The sequence below is a fragment of the Aegilops tauschii genome, chromosome 5, assembly GCF_002575655.3.
Source record: "Aegilops tauschii subsp. strangulata cultivar AL8/78 chromosome 5, Aet v6.0, whole genome shotgun sequence".
NCBI classification, from domain to species: Eukaryota; Viridiplantae; Streptophyta; class Magnoliopsida; order Poales; family Poaceae; genus Aegilops; species Aegilops tauschii.
The window spans coordinates 106,130,397-106,151,849 of NC_053039.3; the positions used below are offsets into that span (position 1 = coordinate 106,130,397).

Consider the following 21,453-nt stretch of genomic DNA (forward strand, 5'->3'; position numbering starts at 1 on the left):
GACACAGATCTGACCAAGTACCAGCCGGGTTATGACGCGGAGAATCAGAGGATTCCAACCCCTCGCTATGAAGCCCTCAACCTGATCCTATCGGCTCGTCAGCACACCTTCGCCCCGGAGATTGACCCAGCCGGGTTGATTGACGAGGAAGCCCAATTCGAGGCTCTCCGCGGCATCGACTGGAAGTCATCAACCTTCCAGGTCTTGGGATCAGCCGGAGGAGAGGACAGGAACGAGCCGGAAACTTCCACTCAGCGGGCATTGTAACTCGGCCGGCGGTTTACCAAACAATGCTCCACCCTTTTTAGACTTGATGAGTTTTGTAATAGAGTAGGTGCAACAGTCTATCTCTGCCGTGCCATCGTGCACGTATTGAATGCCAAGGTCTTTTGAAATTATCTCTTTGATGTCTCTCCGGGTCATAATCATCCCTTTGTTTTTCTCAACCTGAAAGAGGTGCCTTTAAGTATCCTGCACAGAAAGGCAAATCACAAGTCTTGAGGCGGCTTACCGCCCTGAGAATCAGGTGTTTTGGATAGATAACCCGGAATATGAATCAAAAAAGACTGGTCCTCAATTATATCCTTAACACAGCCGTAATAACACCCTTAGCGGCCTGTAAACATACTTCCGGTTTAAATAACCCGGGTAACCAGGTTGGTATCTTAACTCCGAGTTACCTGTCTTTATGACACCCATGGTGTTCAACTAACACTGTAAACCAAAGTTAAGCCGGCAAAGCGAGACCCGACCGTACACACCTGGACATATCCAGAGTAAACTTGTGATAGAACATAGGAACTTAGGGGCTTCTAGTTCGAAGACGACCGGAAACCCGGCCCAAAGGGGCTAGGCTAAGATTCGGATACGATCACATAGCCCCCAGTGGGTGTGGCGATGCCAATCAAGAGGGTACCGACAGCTATGTTCTCTTTGGTTCGAATACGACCATGTTTGAACAGGAAGCCCCCAAGTGATTTCAAGAATTGTTTAACGACGCTGATTCGAATACGATCCATGTCGGTTCTCAGAGGGGTTAAACCATGATTCAAATATGACCAAAGGTAATTTCCCAATGAGCTCGGCACTTTGCTAATCAAATGGGTATCGACAGCTATGTTCTCTTTGGTTCGAATACGACCCATGTTTGAACAGGAAGCCCCCAAGTGACTTTACTGCTTACGGCTAAGTTCGAAGACGATCCTAAGCCGGATCCTCCTTTAAATCATCATGTAATCTTGCAATAAGAACAACACGTGTATATTTGGAGGAGAAAAAAGTACAGAGGTCCTGCTTTATTGCTTATCATAATATATACATGGTTAAGAGAAGTATATACACCACGAGAGCCGGTGGCTCAAGTGTAATAAGGCCGAAGCTGAGCTATGTTCCACGGCCGACGGGTCTCCTCCTCCGATTTACGTGAATCTTTGTGCTCCCGAATGTCAATGAGGTAATATGACCCGTTGTGCAAGTTCTTGCTGACCACAAAGGGCCCTTCCCAAGGCGGGGATAACTTGTGTGCATCTGTTTGATCCTGGATGAGCCGGAGCACAAGGTCGCCTTCCTGGAAGACCCGGGATTTGACCCGGCGGCTATGATAACGGCACAGGTCTTGTTGGTAAATCGCTGAACGGGCTGCTGCCACATCACGCTGTTCGTCCAACAAGTCAAGAGCATCTTGGCGCGCCTGTTCATTATCCGTCTCAACATAAGCCGCCACGCGAGGTGAGTCGTGACGGATGTCACTGGGGAGGACTGCTTCTACTCCATAAACCATGAAGAAAGGCGTGAAGCCTATAGACCTGTTAGGAGTAGTGTTGATACTCCATAAGACGGAGGGCAACTCCTCCACCCAACAACCCGGCGTCCGTTGTAAAGGGACCAAAAGCCGGGGCTTGATGCCCTTCAGAATCTCCTGGTTAGCTCTCTCAGCTTGACCATTGGATTGAGGATGAGCCACTGAGGAAACATCAAGTCGGATATGCTCTCGTTGACAAAACTCTTCCATAGCGCCTTTGGAGAGATTGGTGCCATTGTCAGTTATGGTGCTGTGCGGAAAGCCGAAGCGAAAAAACACCTTTTTCATAAATTGAACCGTCGTGGCTGCATCGCACTTGCTAACTGGCTCAGCTTCCACCCACTTTGTGAACTTATCAACTGCCACCAAGAGGTGGGTCTTCTTATCCTTGGACCTTTTAAAAGGCCCAACCATATCAAGCCCCCAGACCGCAAAGGGCCAAGTGATTGGGATCATCCTCAGCTCCTGAGCCGGCACATGAGCCCGTCGTGAGAACCGCTGGCAACCATCACATTTACTGACCAAGTCCTCTGCATCAGCATGAGCCGTCAACCAATAAAAACCATGACGGAAAGCCTTGGCCACAAGAGACTTTGAGCCGGCGTGATGGCCACAATCCCCTTCATGGATCTCACGCAAGATCTCTTGACCTTCCTCAGGGGAGACACAACGCTGAAACGCTCATGTAACACTGCGATGATGTAACTCGCCATCAATAACAATCATTGACTTGGCCCGCCGGGCTATTTGCCTGGCCAAGGTTTCATCCTCAGGCAACTCGCCCCGGGTCATGTAAGCCAGATATGGCATTGTCCAGTATGGTATGATATGGAGAGCCGCCACCAGTCGTGCCTCCGGGTCAGGGATAGCCAAGTCTACCTCCGTAGGCAACTTAACCGAAGGGCTATACGGAACATCCAGGAAAGTGTTAGGCGGCACCGGCTTTCGCTGAGAGCCTAGCCGGCTTAAGGCATCAGCCGCCTCGTTCTTCCTGCGATCAATGTGCTCTACTTGGTAGCCCTGAAAGTGCCCAGCAATGGCATCAACTTCGCGGCGATAAGCCGCCATTAGAGGGTCCTTAGAATCCCACTTGCCTGATACCTGTTGAGCCACCAAGTCTGAGTCACCGAAGCACCTTACCCGGCTCAAGCTCATCTCCTTAGCCATCCGAAGACCGTGAAGCAAGGCCTCGTACTCAGTCGCATTGTTAGTGCAAGGAAACATCAACTGTAGCACATAATGGAACTTGTCACCTTTAGGGGAAGCCAATACAACACCAGCCCCCGAGCCCTCCAACTGCCTGGACCCATCGAAGTGAATAGTCCAATATGTGTTATCCGGCTTCTGCTCAGGCACTTGTGACTCTGTCCAATCATTGATGAAATCCACCAAGGTATGAGATTTAACCGCAGTGCGTGGCACATATTTGAGACCATGAGGTCCAAGTTCTATAGCCCACTTAGCAATTCTCCCTGTGGCCTCTCTGTTTTGGATGATGTCACCAAGGGGGGCAGAGCTGACCACAGTGATGGGATGACCCTGAAAATAATGCTTAAGTTTCCGGCTCGCCATGAACACACCATACACAAGCTTCTGCCAGTGCGGGTACCGTTGCTTGGACTCAATGAGCACTTCGCTGACATAATAAACCGGCTGCTGGACCGGATGTTCCTTACCCGCCTCCTTGCGCTCTACCACAATAGCCACACTGATGGCTCGTGCGTTTGCCGCCACATACAGTAGCAAGGGCTCCTTATCAACCGGAGCAGCAAGGACTGGGGGCTCTGCCAGCTGCTTCTTCAAATCCTCAAAGGCGGTATTAGCTGCATTATTCCAGACAAAGTTATCAGTTTTCTTCATCAACTGATATAAGGGCATGGCCTTCTCACCCAAACGGCTTATAAAACGGCTTAAAGCAGCAATACGACCCGCCAGGCGCTGAACGTCATTTATACACGCCGGCTTAGCCAGGGGGGTGATGGCCTTGATCTTCTCCGGGTTAGCCTCAATGCCCCTGTCAGAAACCAAGAAGCCCAAGAGTTTGCCTGCAGGAACACCAAAGACGCACTTGGCCGGGTTAAGTATCATCTTATAGACCCGGAGATTATCAAAGGTTTCCCTTAAATCATCTATCAGGGTTTCTTCTTTTATGGACTTAACCACAATATCGTCCACGTAAGCGTGAACATTACGCCCAATCTGTTTATGAAGACAGTTCTGTACACAACGCTGGTAAGTCGCCTGTGCACACTTGAGTCCGAAAGGCATGGATACATAGCAGAAGGCTCCAAAGGGAGTGATGAACGCCGTCTTCTCCTGGTCCTTAACTGCCATCTTAATCTGATGATAACCGGAATAAGCATCCAAGAAACTTAGACGTGCACAACCTGCCGTAGCATCAATGATTTGATCAATATGGGGGAGGGCAAAAGGATCAGCCGGATACGCCTTGTTCAAGTCCGTGTAGTCCACACACATCCGCCAGGTGCCGTTCTTCTTGAGTACGAGCACTGGGTTAGCCAACCACTCTGGGTGAAAGACTTCAACGATAAACCCGGCCGCCAAGAGCCGGACCACCTCTTCACCAATAGCTTTCCGCCTCTCTTCATTAAACCGCTGAAGGAACTGTCTGACCGGCTTAAATTTAGGATCAACATTGAGAGTATGCTCAGCTAGTTCTCTAGGTACACCTGGCATGTCAGAAGGTTTCCATGCAAAGATGTCCCTATTCTCACGGATGAACTCGATGAGCGCGCTTTCCTATTTTGGATCCAGGTTTGCACCGATGCTAAACTGCTGAGATGAGTCACCTGGAACAAAATCAACAAGTTTAGTCTCATCAGCTGATTTAAATTTCATTGCCGGCTCTTGTTCCGTAGTTGGCTTTTTCAGAGAGGTCATATCTGTTGGGTCAACATTGTCTTTGTAAAACTTCAACTCCTCTGTAGCACACACAGATTCTGCATAAGCCGCATCGCCTTCCTCACACTCCAGAGCCACTTTCTGGCTGCCGTGAACCGTAATAGTCCCATTGTGACCCGGCATCTTGAGCTGTAAATACACATAACACGGCCGTGCCATGAACTTGGCATAAGCCGGCCGTCCAAATATAGCATGGTAGGGACTTCTTATCTTGACCACCTCAAAGGTCAATTTCTCCACCCTATAGTTGTTCTCATCACCAAAGGCCACTTCCAATTCGATCTTGCCGACTGGATAAGCCGACTTACCAGGTACTACACCATGAAAGATAGTGTTTGACTGGCTGAGGTTCTTATCAACCAACCCCATACGGCGGAAAGTCTCATAATAGAGGATGTTGATGCTGCTGCCTCCGTCCATGAGCACCTTTGTGAATTTATATCCTCCCACTTGAGGAGCCACCACTAAAGCCAAGTGGCCCGGGTTATCCACCCGGGGAGGGTGATCCTCCCTACTCCACACTATAGGTTGCTCAGACCACCGCAAGTAGCGTGGGATCGCCGGCTCAACAGCATTCACAGCCCTCTTGTGAAGCTTCTGATCTCGCTTGCACAAACTAGTGGTAAACACATGATACTGTCCACCGCTAAGCTGCTTTGGATTGGTCTGATAACCCCCCTGCTGCTGTTGATGACCCTGGCCAGACTGTTGATTAAAGCCCCCTTGGCCGCTCTGAGGACCAGAATTTGAGCCGCCCCCCGGGCCATGAAAGCCGCTGGCGCCTGAGCCGCCGGCACCTGAGCCGTCGCCCGGGCCATTGTAGTTTTTAAAGGCTTTCATGATTGCACAATCCTTCCATAGATGAGTCGCTGGCTTCTCTCTAGAGCCGTGTCTCGGACAAGGCTCATTCAACAGCTGCTCCAGCGAAGGTCCTGACCCGCTGCCTCGGGGAGGGGGCCCCTCCCCTTGCGTTGCTGGTTATTGCCTTGTGCGCTGGCGTTGGCCACAAACTCTAGGCTGCCATCTGCCTTACGCTTGCCTCCTCCTTGGTTCCCCGGGTTAAACTGAGGACCCTTGCCATTGTCATTCTTCTTTCCCTTCCCTGTCCTTTCATCATCTGAAGGGGGATCCTTGGTACCATCAGAATCGGCGTACTTGACAAGAGCCGCCATTAGCGTACCCATATCACTGCAGTCGCGCTTAAGCCACCCGAGTTTCATCTTCAGGGGCACAAAACGGCAATTCTGCTCCAGCATTAAAACCGCTGAGCCGGCGTCCATCTTATCTGACGAGTGTATGATCTCCTTGACCCGGCGAACCCAATGTGTCGTAGACTCACCCTCCTGCTTTTTGCAGTTAGTCAAATCCACAATTGACATAGACTGCCTACAGGTATCTTTGAAGTTTTGGATGAACCGGGCCTTCAGCTCAGCCCAAGACCCAATGGAATTCGGTGGTAGCCCTTTCAACCAAGTGCGGGCAGTCCCATCTAACATCATGGTGAAGTACTTGGCCATGGCCGCCTCACTGACCTCCAGCAGCTCCATAGCCATCTCATAACTCTCGATCCAGGCTGCGGGCTGCAAGTCAGCTGTGTAGTTAGGCACCTTCCTAGGGCCCTTGAAATCCTTAGGCAGACGTTCATTACGGATAGCTGGCACTAAGCAAGGGACACCCCCGGTCCTGGTAGGGATACCCACATCAATGGAAGCCGGGGGGGTCTGGTAAGCCGTCAATTGCGGCACTTGCTCTGCCTCTTGCCGTGCTTGGTCTGCTGCGTAAAAGGCTCCATTATGAGCCGGACCATGGCCAGGGGGCGGGTCATGGCGTCGGACGTTACTTGAGCCGGTTGCTGAGACCATGTGCCGGCTGTAACTCGGGCTCTGGCCTGGACGAGGGGTCGAGTGGATCCTGTCCCGGCTGTAGGAGTACGCCTCTTGCTGCGCCAGAGCTGTCTGAAGGAGTTCCCTGACCCGCCGGGTTTCAATAGCCGTCAGAGAGTTGCCGTCAACTGGTAGAGCCGCCAGCCGTGCTGCCGCAACGACCATGTTCTCCAGCGGGTTATTATAATGACCCGGGGGTATTGGCACATACTGAGGCGGGGCAGGGGGCACCTGGGGAGGCCCCATCACTCGTGGCTGAATAAGGGGTCCAGACCCGGGCGCTATGATCCCTGGCGGGTTACTAGACCCTGCACCTAGCGTGTTGAAGAGGTTGCGTGGATCGTAAGCCGGAGGGAGTCGAGATTGGGCCTTTTGATGCCTCCTTCTCAGGACCTCATTGGCCGCGTTTTGATCCATCGTGAGTTGGAAGGACTGCGCCTGGATCAGCTGGGTTTGGGCATCGAGAGCCGCCCTCTCCGCAGCCAGCCTGATCCCTTCCGCTGCAAGATCCTCTTTAGCCTTCACTAGATCCAATTTTAACTGTGCCACCTCCGCGTCATGCCGAGCCTGATCCGCCGGGTCAACCGTGGCGGTTAACAGGGCCGTCATCTTGTCCGTGAGATCCATTAGCACCTGAGCCGGCGAAGGCACCGGGGTTCCCGCTCCAGTAGCGGGGTTCTGAACAGGCTGCGCACCAGCCATAAAAACTCCAACCTGACTTGGCGGCTCAAACAGGTCCGGAATACTGTCACCATCGGAACAACCCATGAGCCTGCCATCCTGAAGTTGGTACAACGAGTTTGACTCATCGGTGGCCGACTCGCCGTCAGAGCCGGCGGCCGTCTCATCACCAGACCCAGCTGGCTCAGAGGGTCCTCCATGGATGCATCCCACAAAAGCGCGCCTTAAGGCAGGCCGGGCCCGAGCGGGTCGTGCGCGCTGAGCCGTTTCGATGAGATCGGCGCAGAGATCCGGCTCAGGTCCCGGCTCACCAAAATCTTGCCAATGAAGACATGAATTCCACCGAAGGGGACCCGGTACCCTACTCAATTGAGCCGGCGTCGGGGCCCCAGTTTGCATCATCGATGTAGAGCTTGCCGCGACGGCTCTTGGTCATCCGGCCCACAGCGTATCCCTTGAGCCCTTCGAAGCTGCCCTTCAAGAACTCAAATCCACCGTGCGCTGGCCCCACGGTGGGCGCCAACTGTCGTGGAATTGTCACGGCAGATGTCCTCGAGCTAGGACTTAGTCGTGGAGCCATCGCTACTAGGAAGCTTGAAGGGGTTAATGTGGGACAAGGAACACGAGGGTTTATACTGGTTCGGCCCCTTACGGTGAAGGTAAAGGCCTACGTCCAGTTGAGATGGTATTGATTAGGGTTACGATCACCAGGGAGCTAAACTGCTATGCCCGGCTTTCGATGAGATTGTTGTCGTCCTCAAACCGCTACCGGGTCGTCCCTTTATATAGGGAGGCTGACGCCCAGCAGCCCTTAGAGTCCCGGCCGGCTCATAAGAGCGTCCGGCTCGGACTCTCAATCATACTTGCCTTGCACTACAAGTTCTACTATAATAACAATTGTAACTACGGGCCCTAAGCCATATCCGGGTCTTAAGCCCATCTCTGGCCCACCGTCTTCAAGCTTGGCTCCGGGCTTCTGGTAATGACCATTGTAGTAACCCGGCCCCTCCTGGCGGGTGACTCTAAAGTCTATATCCTCAACAGAAGGGGAGGGATTCGGCCTCCCCCTTCCTTCTCTCCTCCCTCCTCCTTCCTCCCCCCTCCAGATGAATATGGAAGGGGGGAGTCCGATTTGGGAGGCGCCCAAGTAGGATTCCTCCTACTTGGGGCACCCCCTTGGCTGCCCTTTCCTCCCCTCCAACCTATATATATGAGGGGGCACTGCTAGAACACACAATATTGATTATTAGTCGTGTGCGGCGCCCCCCTCTACAGTTTACGCCTCCGGTCATATTCGCGTAGTGCTTAGGCGGAGCCCTGCGTAGATCACTTCACCATCACCGTCACCACGCCATCATGCTGACGGAACTCTCCCTCGGCACTTTGCTGGATCAAGAGTTCGAGGGACGTCATCGAGCTGAACGTGTGCAGAACTCGGAGGTGTCGTACGTTCGGTGCTTGATCGGTCGGAACGAGAAGAAGTTCGACTACATCAACCGTGTTGTCAAACGCTTCCGCTTTCGGTCTACGAGGGTACGTGGACACACTCTCCCCCTCTCGTTGCTATGTATCTCCTAGATAGATCTTGCGTGAGCGTAGGAATTTTTTTAAATTGCATGCTACGTTCCCAACACTTGGAGTGCAAGTCAGAGAAGCCTCGAGGCGGCCACAAGGACGGAGGGCGCGCCCAGGGGGATAGGGCGCGCGCCCCACCCTTGGGGGCCCCTCATGAATCCACCGACCTATTTCTTCTGCCTATGTATTCTCAAATATTCCAAAACCTATCAGGAGAGCCACGAAAACACTTTTCCACCACCGCAACCTTCTGTACCCATGAGATCCCATCTAGGGGCCTTTTTCGGTGTCCTGCCGGAGGGGGATTCGATCACGGAGGGCTTCTACATCAACACCATTGCCTCTCCGATGAAGCGTGAGTAGTTTACCTCAGACATACGGGTCCATAGCTAGTAGCTAGATGGCTTCTTCTGTCTCTTTGATTCTCAATACTATGTTCTCCTCGATGTTCTTGGAGATCTATTCGATGTAATACCTTTTTGCGATGTGTTTGCCGAGATCCGATGAATTGTGGATTTATGATCAGCTTATCTATGAATATTATTTGAATCTTCTCTGGATTCTTATATGCATGATTTGATATCTTTGCAACTCTCTTCGAACTATCGATTTGGTTTGGCCAACTAGATTGGTTTTTCTTGCAATGGGAGAAGTGCTTAGCTTTGGGTTCAATCTTGCGGTGCTTGATCCCAGTGACAGAAGGGGAACCGACACGTATTGTATTGTTGCCATCGAGGATAACAAGAATGGGTTTTCATCATATTTCTTGAGTTTATCCTGCTACATCATGTCATCTCACTTAATGCGTTACTCTGTTCTATGAACTTAATACTCTAGATGCAGGCAGGAGTCTGTCTATGTGTGGAGTAATAGTAGTAGATGCAGGCAAGAGTCGGTCTACTTGACACGGACGTGATGCCTATATTCATGATCATTGCCTTAGATATCGTCATAACTTTGCGCTTTTCTATCAATTGCTCGGCAGTAATTTGTTCACCGACCATAATATTTTCTATTTTGAGAGAAGCCTCTAGAGAAACCTATGGCCCCCGGGTCAATTTTCCATCATATAAGTTTCCGATCTACAATTTTAGTTTCCAATCTACTTCCATTGCAATCTTTTACTTTCCAATCTATAAACCAAAAATACCAAAAATATTTACTTTACCGTTTATCCATCTCTATCAGATCTCACTTTGCAAATAACCGTGAAGGAATTGACAACCCCTTTATCGTGTTGGGTGCAAGTTGGTGTTTGTTTGTGCATGTATTCGGTGACTTGCATGTTGTCTCCTACTGGATTGATACATTGGTTCTCAAACTGAGGGAAATACTTACTCTACTTTGCTGTATCACCCTTTCCTCTTCAAGGGAAAAACCAACACAAGCTCAAGAGGTAGCATGCGGCTGGGGCGATGCCGGCTCGTCCTTCACGCGGCGGAGGCATTGGGGGGGATTCCAACTCCTGCTTCACGTGGCCCCCGATGTGGAGGCCGCTATTGCTGAGCGGGGACGCTGGCTCATCCTTCACCTGCCGGAGTGGGGATGTGCTACTTGTGAGCTACATTGGGTTTTCCCCAAAGAGGAGGGGATGATGCAGTACAGTAATGATAAGTATTTCCCTCAGTTATGAACCAAGGTTATCAATCCAGTAGGGGAATCACGCAACAACTAGTTAGCAACACCTGCACACAAAATTACTAATTCTTGCACCCAACGCGAACAAGGGGTTGTCAATCCCTTGGCGGTTAATTGCAAGATTAAATTGTATGTTGATAGATAGATAGATAGATAGAACAAAAATACAAAATAAAATAAATAAATTAAAATTGCAGCAAGGTATTCTTAGGATTTTTAATATATGATAGAAGTAGACCCAGGGGCCATAGTTTTCACTAGAGGCTTCTCTCTTGAAAATAGCATATGGTGGGTAAATAAATAACTGTTGGGCAATTGATAAAAAAAACAAAAAAAAACATGACGATATCCAAGGCAATGATCATGTATATAGGCATCACGTCCGAGACAAGTAGACCGAAATGATTCTGCATCTACTACTATTACTCCACACATCAACCGCCATCCAGCATGCATCTGAGTATTAAGTTCATAAAGAACGGAATAATGCCTTAAGCAAGATGACATGATGTAGACAAAGTAAACTCACGCATGAATAAACCCCATCTTTTTACCCTTAATTGCAACGATACATACGTGTCATGTCACCTTCTGTCACTGGGATTGAGCACCGCAAGATCAAACCCATCACAAAGCACCTCTCCCATTGCAAGATAAATCAATCTAGTTGGCCAAACCAAATCAGTAGATCAGAGAGAAATACGAAGCTATAACAATCATGCATAAAAGAATTCAGAGAAAACTCAAATAATATTCATGGATAATCTGATCATAAACTCACAATTCATTGGATCCCAACAAACACATCGCAAAAAATGATTACATCGGATAGAACTCCAAGAACATCAAGGAGAATATTGTATGGAAGATCAAAAAGAGAGAAGAGGCCATCTAGCTACTAACTATGGACCCGTAGGTCTGTGGCAAACTACTCACACATCATCGGAAGGGCATCAAGGTTGATCTAGAGCCCCTTCATGATTGATTCCCCCTCCGGCGGAGTACCGGAAAAGGTCCCGAGATGGGATCTCTCAAGAACAAAGGCTTGCGGCGGCGGAAAAAGTATTTCGTGGACTCCTCTGTTGGTTTCACGATTTTAGAGAATTTATAGAGTCGGAGTTAGGTCAAACAGAGACACATGGGCCCCACAAGCCACCAGGGCGCGCCCTACCCCCTTGGGCGCGCCCTAGTGCCTCATGGGCCACTTCTCCATCTTCTCATCCCCTTCCGAAGCTTCCAGGGTCTCTTATGTCCAGAAAAAAAACCACCAAAAAGTTTCATTGCATTTGGACTTCGATTGGTACTGATATTCTAAAAAACTAAAAACAGGCAAAAACAACAACTGGCACTGGGCACTAAGTTAATAGGTTAGTCCCAAAAAATGATATAAAGTTTCTTGTAACTGTATATAAAACATCCAAGATTGATAATATAATAGCATGGAACAATTAAAAAATAGAGATACGTTGGAGACGTATCAGGATGCCGGCTCCCGCTTAACCCGGACCCGCGGTAGGTACGGTGGCTCCTCCTTCACGTGTGCCGATGATGGTGTAGCCGGACCCGTCTGACGAAGCAAATGCTCCGTCATGATCTCCACTTGATGGACGAATTTTTCGTCCGCCAGAGCTGACAGGGCCGCTGCTATGGCTGGTCCTCCTCGTCACCGGAGGAGATGACTATCTCCTCCTTGTCGGAGGAGCCTGCCGCCGTGGATGTGAATGGTCCAGGTGAGCGAGGGCGACGACGCCATGATCCGCCTGACGACGAACTGCCGCCTGCCGGCGCGAAGAACTATCATCGCCGCTGGACTCAGAGTGGAGGAAGGGCTCGACGAGGGGAGGAGGATGGTGCAGTTCTGGACAGCGACACAGCACGGCTTAAATAGCCGCGACCAGGCCACGTGGAGGGCGGTTGATACGTCTCTAATGTATCTATAATTTTTTATTGTTTCATGTTATTATAGTATCAATCTTGGATGTTTTATATGTAATTTTATATTATTTCCTGGGACTAACCTATTAACCCAGTGCCTAGTGCCACTTGCTGTTTTTTTGCCTGTTTTGGTTTTCCAGGAAATCAGTACCAAACGGAGTCTAAACGCTACAAAACTTTTTGAAGATTTTTTTCTCGACAAGAGAGACCCTAGAAACTTCGAGAGGAGACTAGGGGGCAAATGAGAAGACGACAAGGCAACAGGGCGCGCCGGGGGGGCTGTTACCTTGTGGGCCCCTTGTGACTCCGTCTGGCCTAATTCCACATCTATAAATTCTCTAAAATTGGGAAACCAACAGAGAGCCACACAAAACACTTTTTCCGCCCTCGCAAATTTCTATTCTTCGGCAATCTCATCTGGAGGCCTTTTCCGGCACTCTACCGGAGGGGGAATCGATCACGGAGCACTCCTACATCAACCTTATTGCCCTTTCGATGATGCGTGTAGTTTACCACAGACCTACGGGTCCATAGCTAGTAGCTAGATGGCCTCTTCTCTCTCTTTGATCCTCAATACAATGTTCTCCTCGATGTTCTTGGAGTTCTATTCGATGTAATCTTCTTTTGCGTTGTGTTTGTTGTGATCCGATAAATTATTGGGTTTATGATTAGATTATTCATGAATATTATTTGAGTCTTTTCTGAATTCTTATATGCATGATTGTGATAGCTTTGTATTTATCTCCGATCTCGGTTTGGTTTGGGCAACTATATTGATTTACCTTGCAATGGAAGAGGTGCTTTGTGATGAGTTTGATCTTGCGGTATTCAATCTCAGTGACAGAAGGGAACAAGACACGTATTTGTATTGTTGCCATTAAGGGTAAAACGACGGGGTTTATTCGTATTGATTGAGTTTACTTTGTCTACATCATGTCATCTTGATTAATGCATTACTCTTTTTTATACTTAATACCATGGATGAATGGTGGATAGCGGCCGATTGGTGGAGTACTAGTTGTAAACGCAGGCAGGAGTCGGTCTACTTGTCTTGGGCGTGATGCCTATTTATATGATCATTGCCTTGAATATCGTCATAACTATGCGTTTTTATCAATTGCCCCAAAGTAATTTGTTTACCCATCATATGCTAAGTGTTCAAGAGAGAAGCTTCTAGTGAAAACTATGGTCCCTAGGTCTACTTTTATCATATATAAAATCCAAAAACACTTTGCTGCAATTTTATTTTCTTCTTTTATTTTGCAATTTACTTTATCTATCTACCACTACGAGATTTAATCCTTACGAGTAACCGCCAAGGGGATTAACAACCCTCTTGATCGCGTTGGGTGCAAGTATTTGAATTTGTTTATGCAGGTGTTGTTAACGAGGTTCTTTGTGATTCTCCTACTGAATTGATAACCGTGGTTCTTAACCGAGGGAAATACTTATCTCTATTGTACTGCATCTACTCTCTTCTTTGGGGAAATCCCAACGCAGTTCACAAGTAGCAGTGGTCAGTCCGTTTCAATGCGGCGCAGCAGCCGGAGTTGGTTTCTCGAGACGCGGCATCCGCATTGAAGCGGCGGCGACGCCCGAGAGGCCGCGTCCATCTGTTCCGCCTTTCCGTCCGGCCAAATCCCGGCATCAATGGCGGCCGCTGCATGCCTCGGGCTGGCATGAATGCAGCAGGTAAGTGGCGCAACGCGTGGGATAAAAACGCGGGAAGGGCTGGTGGGTGGTTTGAGTGGGTCAGGGCGATTAGAAGCGGGCATGACAACAGTCCGGAACTTCCGCAAACCTTATTTTTCTTTGGTTTGCCGGATAAATCACGTCAGAACCGTGCCGCGGACCGATACATGAACGTTGGATGACTTCAGCGGTCCAGACAGCACGGTTGGGACGAATGCGAGTGATTTAAGGGTCGGCGTTGAGATGGCCTTACCTGTATCTAAGCTATCATGGGTGCGCACATGACAACTGCTACCCTGCGCGATCGAGCAGCAGCACATGGGAAGACGCACATGAAACCGCACTGATTAATCGCAATGCAATGCAACCACGGGCATCTCATGTAGTACTGCGAATCTGCATATCCCCCCAGATCTGGGTGCTAGCGGTGACATGCAGGGGCTGAAGCTTCGTGAAATGCATGGCGTGGGCTGATTGTACGAATCCACGCGCGTAGTTGCGTAGGGAAGAAGATAGGCCACTGGAAAATCTGGACGTTGCAGACGCAAAATAGTATAGAAATCTTGAGATTATGTGTTAGTACTTGATTAATTGGTTAGAGAAACGAGTAAAAATGCATTTGAGAGGAACTAAACGTTCGAAATTCAGTACCAAGCTCCACTCAACAACTACAACAAAATCAGTACCAGGCACACTGGCACGGAAGCACGGAGATCTATGTGCCTGGTGCTTACTGCGGAGGAAGCAAGTTCCGAACTTCAGAATTCATGTTCTGTGGTGACTTGAGATTGTAAAAAAGAAGATGTTTATATTCGTCAGAGAAGAAAGAAGATGATTGTCGTCGAGACAGAATCTCCAGCAACCCTTTTCTGGGCACACTCAAATGCGATTCCCCCACAAATAGGAAAATAAAAGTGTAAAGAAGTGTAGCGCACAGCTCACACAACGACATGATCACATCGGATAAAAAAATTGAGGCAATCACAGAGAGATGAAATAAAAGAAGAAATGGTGCCATGTCCTGTCCTCACTGAGACTCAGACGACCTCCCGTCGCTCTGTCCTGCATCCTTGCCTCTTCTCCACACTCATCTCCAAGGCATAAACCTCTCCCTCCCTGTCTGGCAATCATCATTGTCAACAATGGCGGAACCCAAGGCGGCCAAGAGCAAGTCGTCGTCCAAGTCCAAGAAACACCACCACCAGGGGGACGGCGAGGCGTCCAAGAAGGCGACCAAGGCGAAGGCCGAGGCCACGGCCACGCCGTCGCCGGCGCCGGCGCCGTCGCTCGACGCGCACTTCAAGCCGTGCGCCGACGTGGCGGGCCTCCGCTTCGGCGCGCAGCTCGTCACGCGCGCGCTCACCGTGCGGCGCGCCGGCCCGCTCGAGCTGCCGCACCTGCTCCGAGTCGTCGTCCCCGACGCCGGCGCCGGGCAGAGCACGAAGGGCAAAGGGGCGCAGCCGCTGTCGTTCGCGCCGACGACGACCGCGTACATCCCGACCAACTTCGCCATCCTGGCGCACCACGCGTGGCACACGCTCACGCTCGGGCTCGGCACCAAGAACTCCAAGGCCGCCGTCTTCGTCTTCGAGTCCGCCGCCATGAAGGCCGCCGCCGACGCCGCCTGGCCGCAGGTGCTGCCGCTCGGGGACGTCGGGAAGCGCCTCCTCCGCGCCGCCCCGGGCGCGCCGGAGATGGCCCGCTTCAAGTTCCGCAAGGGCTGCGTCACCTTCTACGTCTACGCCGTCCGGACCGCCCGCGCGCGCGGGTTCGCGCGCGCCGATGAGCTCAGGGCAGTCATCGAGGCCGTCGCCAAGCTCAAGGACTTCTTGGACCACACTGCCATGCTCGCGCTCCCGGGTCAGAGGAGCATTGACGCCGCCGCTCCGGTCGGCATCGTGCATTGATGCAAACTTATATTTGTATAGAGATTTCTTCTTCTTTCTTTTTCTTTTGTTCTGGCATGTGATTAATTTCTGAATGTGACATCTAAAAAAAACTGAATTTGAGCACTTGTTTTGTGGATTGAGATGCTGAGAAATTCCTAAACTCTCTTGTTACTTAGTCGATCGACGATTGGCCTCAGGAGATGTAACTGCAATAAATAGCATATCTTCCAGGTTGGAAAACGGGAAGCTGATCTTGGCTCTCTCATCCTTTGATTCTTCATGCTGTGACGAGATACATGCTTGAAGTACACAAAATTGTCAGAGTTCAGTTCTGAATGTGACCCCAAGTTTTTATGCAAATTTGATCAGGATTGCCGAGCTGCTTTCTGCAATATTATAAGTGAATCTTCAACAGTGTTAAGTCTTGAGGAATGCTTCAGTTGGGGAGCATCCCATACTGAGATGAAGTGCAGAGCTGAACTCCATCATTGCCTCAAGTTGAGCTGTACTTTACAGCCATGAGATTCTACTTCCAGGTCACAGGTCTCCAGAACGAAAGCTATATGATATTCCTCCTCACTGTGAGGCCATCTCCTTCCACAGTTCCACTGCCACTCAATGATTGCTTCTATTTTATTTGTGTGATACCGCAATGTAATAGCCACAAATGCTCTGGAAACATAGGTCTTAATTTGAAGAGTACCATTTTCTCCCTCATAAGCAAGAACCAATTTCCCCTAAAGAAAAAGAAAGCAAGAACCAATTCACAAGTGCAGAAAAAGGCTCAAGAAGCAAGCTCAAGAGGACATGGGGATGCATAGAACAACTCACAATCTTGGTACTGACACAATGATAATTGCATTAGAGCAAGCAAGCAAAGCAGCTTCCTTCACCATCGACATGCCACCATAACCCACATGGATGTAAAACAATGCACACCCACCTGGAGCACACAGCTGGTAGTGGGCAGAAGGTGACCAACCTGCTCACCCAAACTGCCAATGACCAAGCTCCAAAACCAGGCAATGTGATCATGCCCAGACCATGGGAAACCTCCAGGCATGGTGCTGCTGATGGCATGATGCGTTCATGTGCATCGTCCTATATTCTTTGATCTCAAACAAAAGTAGATGCCACAACAAAGGGCAAGGCAAAAGGCGCCTTTACAGATCTTGCACTATGATGTTTCCGCATTACACAGCAATACCAGAAAGTCTACTAAAGAAGTTGAGATCCATGAATTTGACCAAAATAAAATTCAGATATAAACTCTACTAGACGAGATATCAAAGGAAGGATATATTTCGATCTATTAAGTAGCACAATGTGGCGCTTAACGGGAGGAAGGGCTCGATACAATAGTTCAAGTAATTTTATTTAACATGATAAGCAGCAGTGGGTTCATTAAGTACTGAAAACTTTCAAGGATTACAAACTGATCCTGACCAGATGGGCAATGTTAGAAACTTGGAAGGGGCAGGAACACATCATTTGATTAGTCGGGTGTGGCAACGCCTTGGTTAAGCTCAGCAAATCGCATGCCGACCCTCATGGAGTGCTTCAGGAACTTCTCAGCGCAGCGGCGGACACATGACTCCTCTTGCTTGTCCAGAGTCTTCCTCCGGAATGTGTCAACACAGTCCTTGAAGCATGTCTCCACCAGCGCATTGTACATCCGTAGACTGAAACAACAAAGCAGATGTTACAATGTGAAAACTATCAAGAGTAGGTTGAAATTTCTGAAAGAGATGAGGAATATTAAGTGTGGTGGGGGTTACGTATTTATGAATGACCAATCTGTCCACTTCTGACTATATACACAAGGTAAGGATGAAGGGGTTATTCTAGTGGGCAATACTATTTCGAAACAATCAGACATCATTATTTCACCACAAATGTTAATTATGTTACCTGTGGTAACATAGACACAATCACCTAGACGTTCTACAACAGAATCAAAATCCTTTATCAACTCCAGCATAAACCAATGGAACAATTCAGAGAGTAACCTTAAACAGCAATGTAGTGAACTTCTGCAAGAACTAACAAAACTAATCCAGATAACATATGTTCTTGCACTTCTGGTACCAGAATCTACACCAAAATAAAGACCACTGCATCTGAATAGCTAAAAAAACTAACTACACAATTAACAAGTTTTTTTCCTTGCGGGGTAATCAACATGCTATATGATGCAAAGCTGCACGCTTCATCGAGAATAGGCACGAACCTAACTCAGCTAGGTGAGATAATCCAACCACAATAGCCACTCAAACCCAAGTGGCACATAGCAGATAACGAACTACAATGCATTGAAACTAATATCAGGTTTCAACTATCTAGGCAGAACAACAGGCAGCTCAAATTTAAACCTATCTCGCGTGATTTGAAACTTGAAGGGACTGCAAACTCACAAAAATCCTATGGATACCTGGAAACTAAGCGTACTAGTTCTATCGAGCGCACACTCAATATCCTAGAGATCATATATGAAAGAAATCACTGCCCAAGTGCCCAGATACACATCTTCACTAACTTATCCCTCATCCATGAAAAACGCCTAGATAGTCAGAGGAACAAACATGAGTGCCGACCTAATCACTGCTTTTCGGGTGGCGCAAGAAACAAGCTCCGACCTAAGGCTATCGATATCAGATGACGGACGAGACCGGGATCGAGAGGCCGTATTATCAGGGGTGCGTGTTGCGTGTACCTGTCACGCATCTGGAGCTGTTCGATCATGGCGGACATGCGCATCTTGTCCTCGTCGGGGAGGTTGTCGAGGTCGCCGAGCATGCTCTTGTCCATGGTTGCCGCCGCCGCACGAAGAGGGAAACTAGGGTTCTCGGAGAGGGGAGAGGGGAGACGGCGAGACGGCGAGATCTAAAACCTCGAGGGACTCATTTTTCTTTTCTTTTATCAGATCAGATATACCAGGCCCAGGCGTTGTGCTGGGCTCGTCGTCCATATTGGGCCAGGCCCTTTGGGTTTCACGAGTGACAATTCCTTCAGCCCGAAACATGGCTAAAGCAAGATTTTTAGTCCGGCTATCTTATACTGAGAAAAAATTGAACAAAGACAGCTTAGGGTTTGAGAGAGGAGCGGCCGCTGAAGGGTTTACACAGTCCCTCTCCTTCTGTTGTCATCTTTAACGCTCAGAGGTGAGAGGGCCTCAGATATAAGAGTTTTGTGTTTTTGTCGGTGTCTCCGTACTCATGTTTTTAAAAATATTTTTTCCTGCAGTGCGATGGAGCCAGAGAGGTTTATGTCCTTGCAGTATTCAAATTTGTTGAGTTTATATTATGGAAAACGTTTCGATCCGGCCGACCAGCCTAAGCTTCGGCCGGTCGCGTGCTCCCCGCACGATCTACCTGGATCGAACAACCAGGGAGACCGCACACTCATATGTTTTGTTGTCCCATACTATGTACGTCAAGTTTTTTTTTTCTTATCTTTTCTCTACAACCCTCTCCTTCACTCATTCTTCCCTCTTTTCTTCCCAATCGAGAGATACAGCTCCATGGCTACCCCTAGGTGCTACTATGAAGGGGCGTTCTCATGCTTGACCCTCCCTCTCCTCTCTCTACCTCTGAAACTGGTGAGCATGACGACGGCAGGGTGACAAGGACAGGACGGTGCTGCCACAATCGGTGTCACACGTTGCTACAAACACCCCGTAGAGTGTGAGCTGCGTTGGTTCTATCGCGAGACATTTTTTTTATGCAATCGTCGTAAATTTTTGCTACTACGAGCATCAACATTTGCTACATCATTAATGATGATGTTGGACACGCGACGGCGGCAACCACATTTTTTGCCGCAACTGTGTCAATTTTGCTACGACCGGCGACATAATTTTTTACCACCTTTCTTTTTTGGCGGTCACTAGCAACGAAAATCGGAAAAGGTGCAGCCGACGACGAGAAAGCTTCAACCAGCTTCTGAAAAGCCTCAACGAGATAATGGTGAGCTGACAACGGCGAGTGGCAATGACATGAGCTGCTTTCGTCGACTCACGGGGGTGCTACGATAGGCGCACGAACACGATATACGACGGCCGGTGGCACTATGCTTCAACCAAAGGTGGAGCACGGCCAGTTGCAAGGCCATCTGACGACTGTGGCGAGGGTGCGGCCCCCTGCTATGATTGGCGAGCAGTGCCGACAATGGGGACAGCAATGACGAGCGCGCGGGAGCCCGCGAGACTAGCAGCAGGCGGCGTATCATGTGGGATGCATGGAGGGGGGACAGGGTGTTGGGTGAGTTGCGAGAGGAGGACGAAGAAGTAGGGGAGATCCAACGATGTGAGGGCCTCCAATCGCACAGTGCACGAGTACCGGCCGAAATTTTGACCGGTCGACCGGTGCCTAGCGCTCGCCTTATATAATTATGTCGTATTGTTTTTGTTAGTTTCATCAATTGTGAAGTTGAAATCTTTTATCAACACTATGATCAAGATCTTGGTTCGACAATCTGCACTTCTAGGGATTACCCCGACCCAAGTTTGTTCATCTATTTGGATGGATGACTCAATGGGGAAACTTTCTGAATAATCAAGTTCATGCGGATGAACGAGCAGAAATCTTGCTGCTATGATCAAATTGCAGTCTCTACTAGATGTCTTACAATTGTTTCATCTTGCAAAGATTAATACTATGGAGAAGATATCTCCAAAGGATTTTGTTGTAATTCTTATCTATAGGAACTAATTTGTAATTTGTTTGATGTTGTATCCAAAGTATTGTACATGTGATGGTTACGAGCGTAAATAAAGTTTCAGGTGCTGTGCAGTGTCCTTCATCTACACTCTACTATGGGCAAAACCCACCCATCATCGAGATAACTACTGTAGATGGGACGGCTCGCTTCGCCACGCTCGATAATAGCCACGCCATTATGCTCAAAAAAAAAAAGCCACGCCATCGATGTGATTTTAGTTGGCTTGGTCTAGACTCTGGGTGTGTGCATTTTCGTGTCTATTTTTAGAGAAAGATGGGCAACGTTACCTCTTACCTACCCCGCCAAAAAGAATTGTTACCTCTTACATGCATACCAATCTTTGTTTAGTTGTGCCGCTGGTTTGGCGTGGGTGTGTGAGTTTTTTTTTCTGACGTGCGGGTGTATTAGTTGTTGACTTGTCGTGAACGTATGGTGTTCGCCTGTTGTTCCTTTTTTTTCAGAATGTCCGCCTGCTATTTTGAGTGGTGTCCATCTGCTAAAATTCACCACACCCAGTGCCCCATCATGCCCCTGCTGCGGCTGCTACACAGCCCACCCAGCGAACCCACACACTAGGATGAGCAGATGCAAGCATGCAGTGTTGTAACAGAATAGAAAACATCTGCCACAGGCCCACAAAATAGTACCGAGGTCCACATTCCAGCCAGAGCAAACATCCTGCTAGCCTGGGTGTCACCCAAGATAGCGACGCATAAAC

General features: G+C 49.0%; 2 protein-coding genes across 2 annotated transcripts; one reads left to right on the forward strand and one right to left on the reverse strand.

Moving 5' to 3' along the window:
* The first annotated feature begins 14,983 nt into the window (after positions 1-14,983).
* Positions 14,984-16,256, forward strand: LOC109784405 (uncharacterized). Its single transcript, XM_020342996.4, has one exon. It carries the CDS (start codon positions 15,270-15,272, stop codon positions 16,032-16,034), a length of 765 nt encoding a protein of 254 aa, XP_020198585.1. The 5' UTR covers positions 14,984-15,269; the 3' UTR covers positions 16,035-16,256.
* Positions 16,257-17,300: 1,044 nt separating this feature from the next.
* LOC109784406 (mitochondrial import inner membrane translocase subunit Tim9) lies at positions 17,301-18,929 on the reverse strand. Its single transcript, XM_020342997.3, has 2 exons — positions 18,730-18,929; positions 17,301-17,698 (listed from the first exon to the last, which is right to left on the reverse strand). The coding sequence occupies exons 1-2, from the start codon at positions 18,822-18,824 to the stop codon at positions 17,512-17,514; spliced, it is 282 nt and encodes a 93-aa protein (XP_020198586.1). The 5' UTR covers positions 18,825-18,929; the 3' UTR covers positions 17,301-17,511.
* Between the last annotated feature and the right edge of the window lie 2,524 nt (positions 18,930-21,453).

Bases quoted from the DNA above. Each gene is read 5' to 3' on its own strand.
- LOC109784406 (XM_020342997.3), bottom strand. From the start codon at position 18,824: ATGGACAAGAGCATGCTCGGCGACCTCGACAACCTCCCCGACGAGGAC. The intron at 17,699-18,729 runs GTACACGCAACA...TTGTTGTTTCAG, and splicing joins CAGCTCCAGATGCGTGACAG to TCTACGGATGTACAATGCGC.
- LOC109784405 (XM_020342996.4), top strand. From the start codon at position 15,270: ATGGCGGAACCCAAGGCGGCCAAGAGCAAGTCGTCGTCCAAGTCCAAG.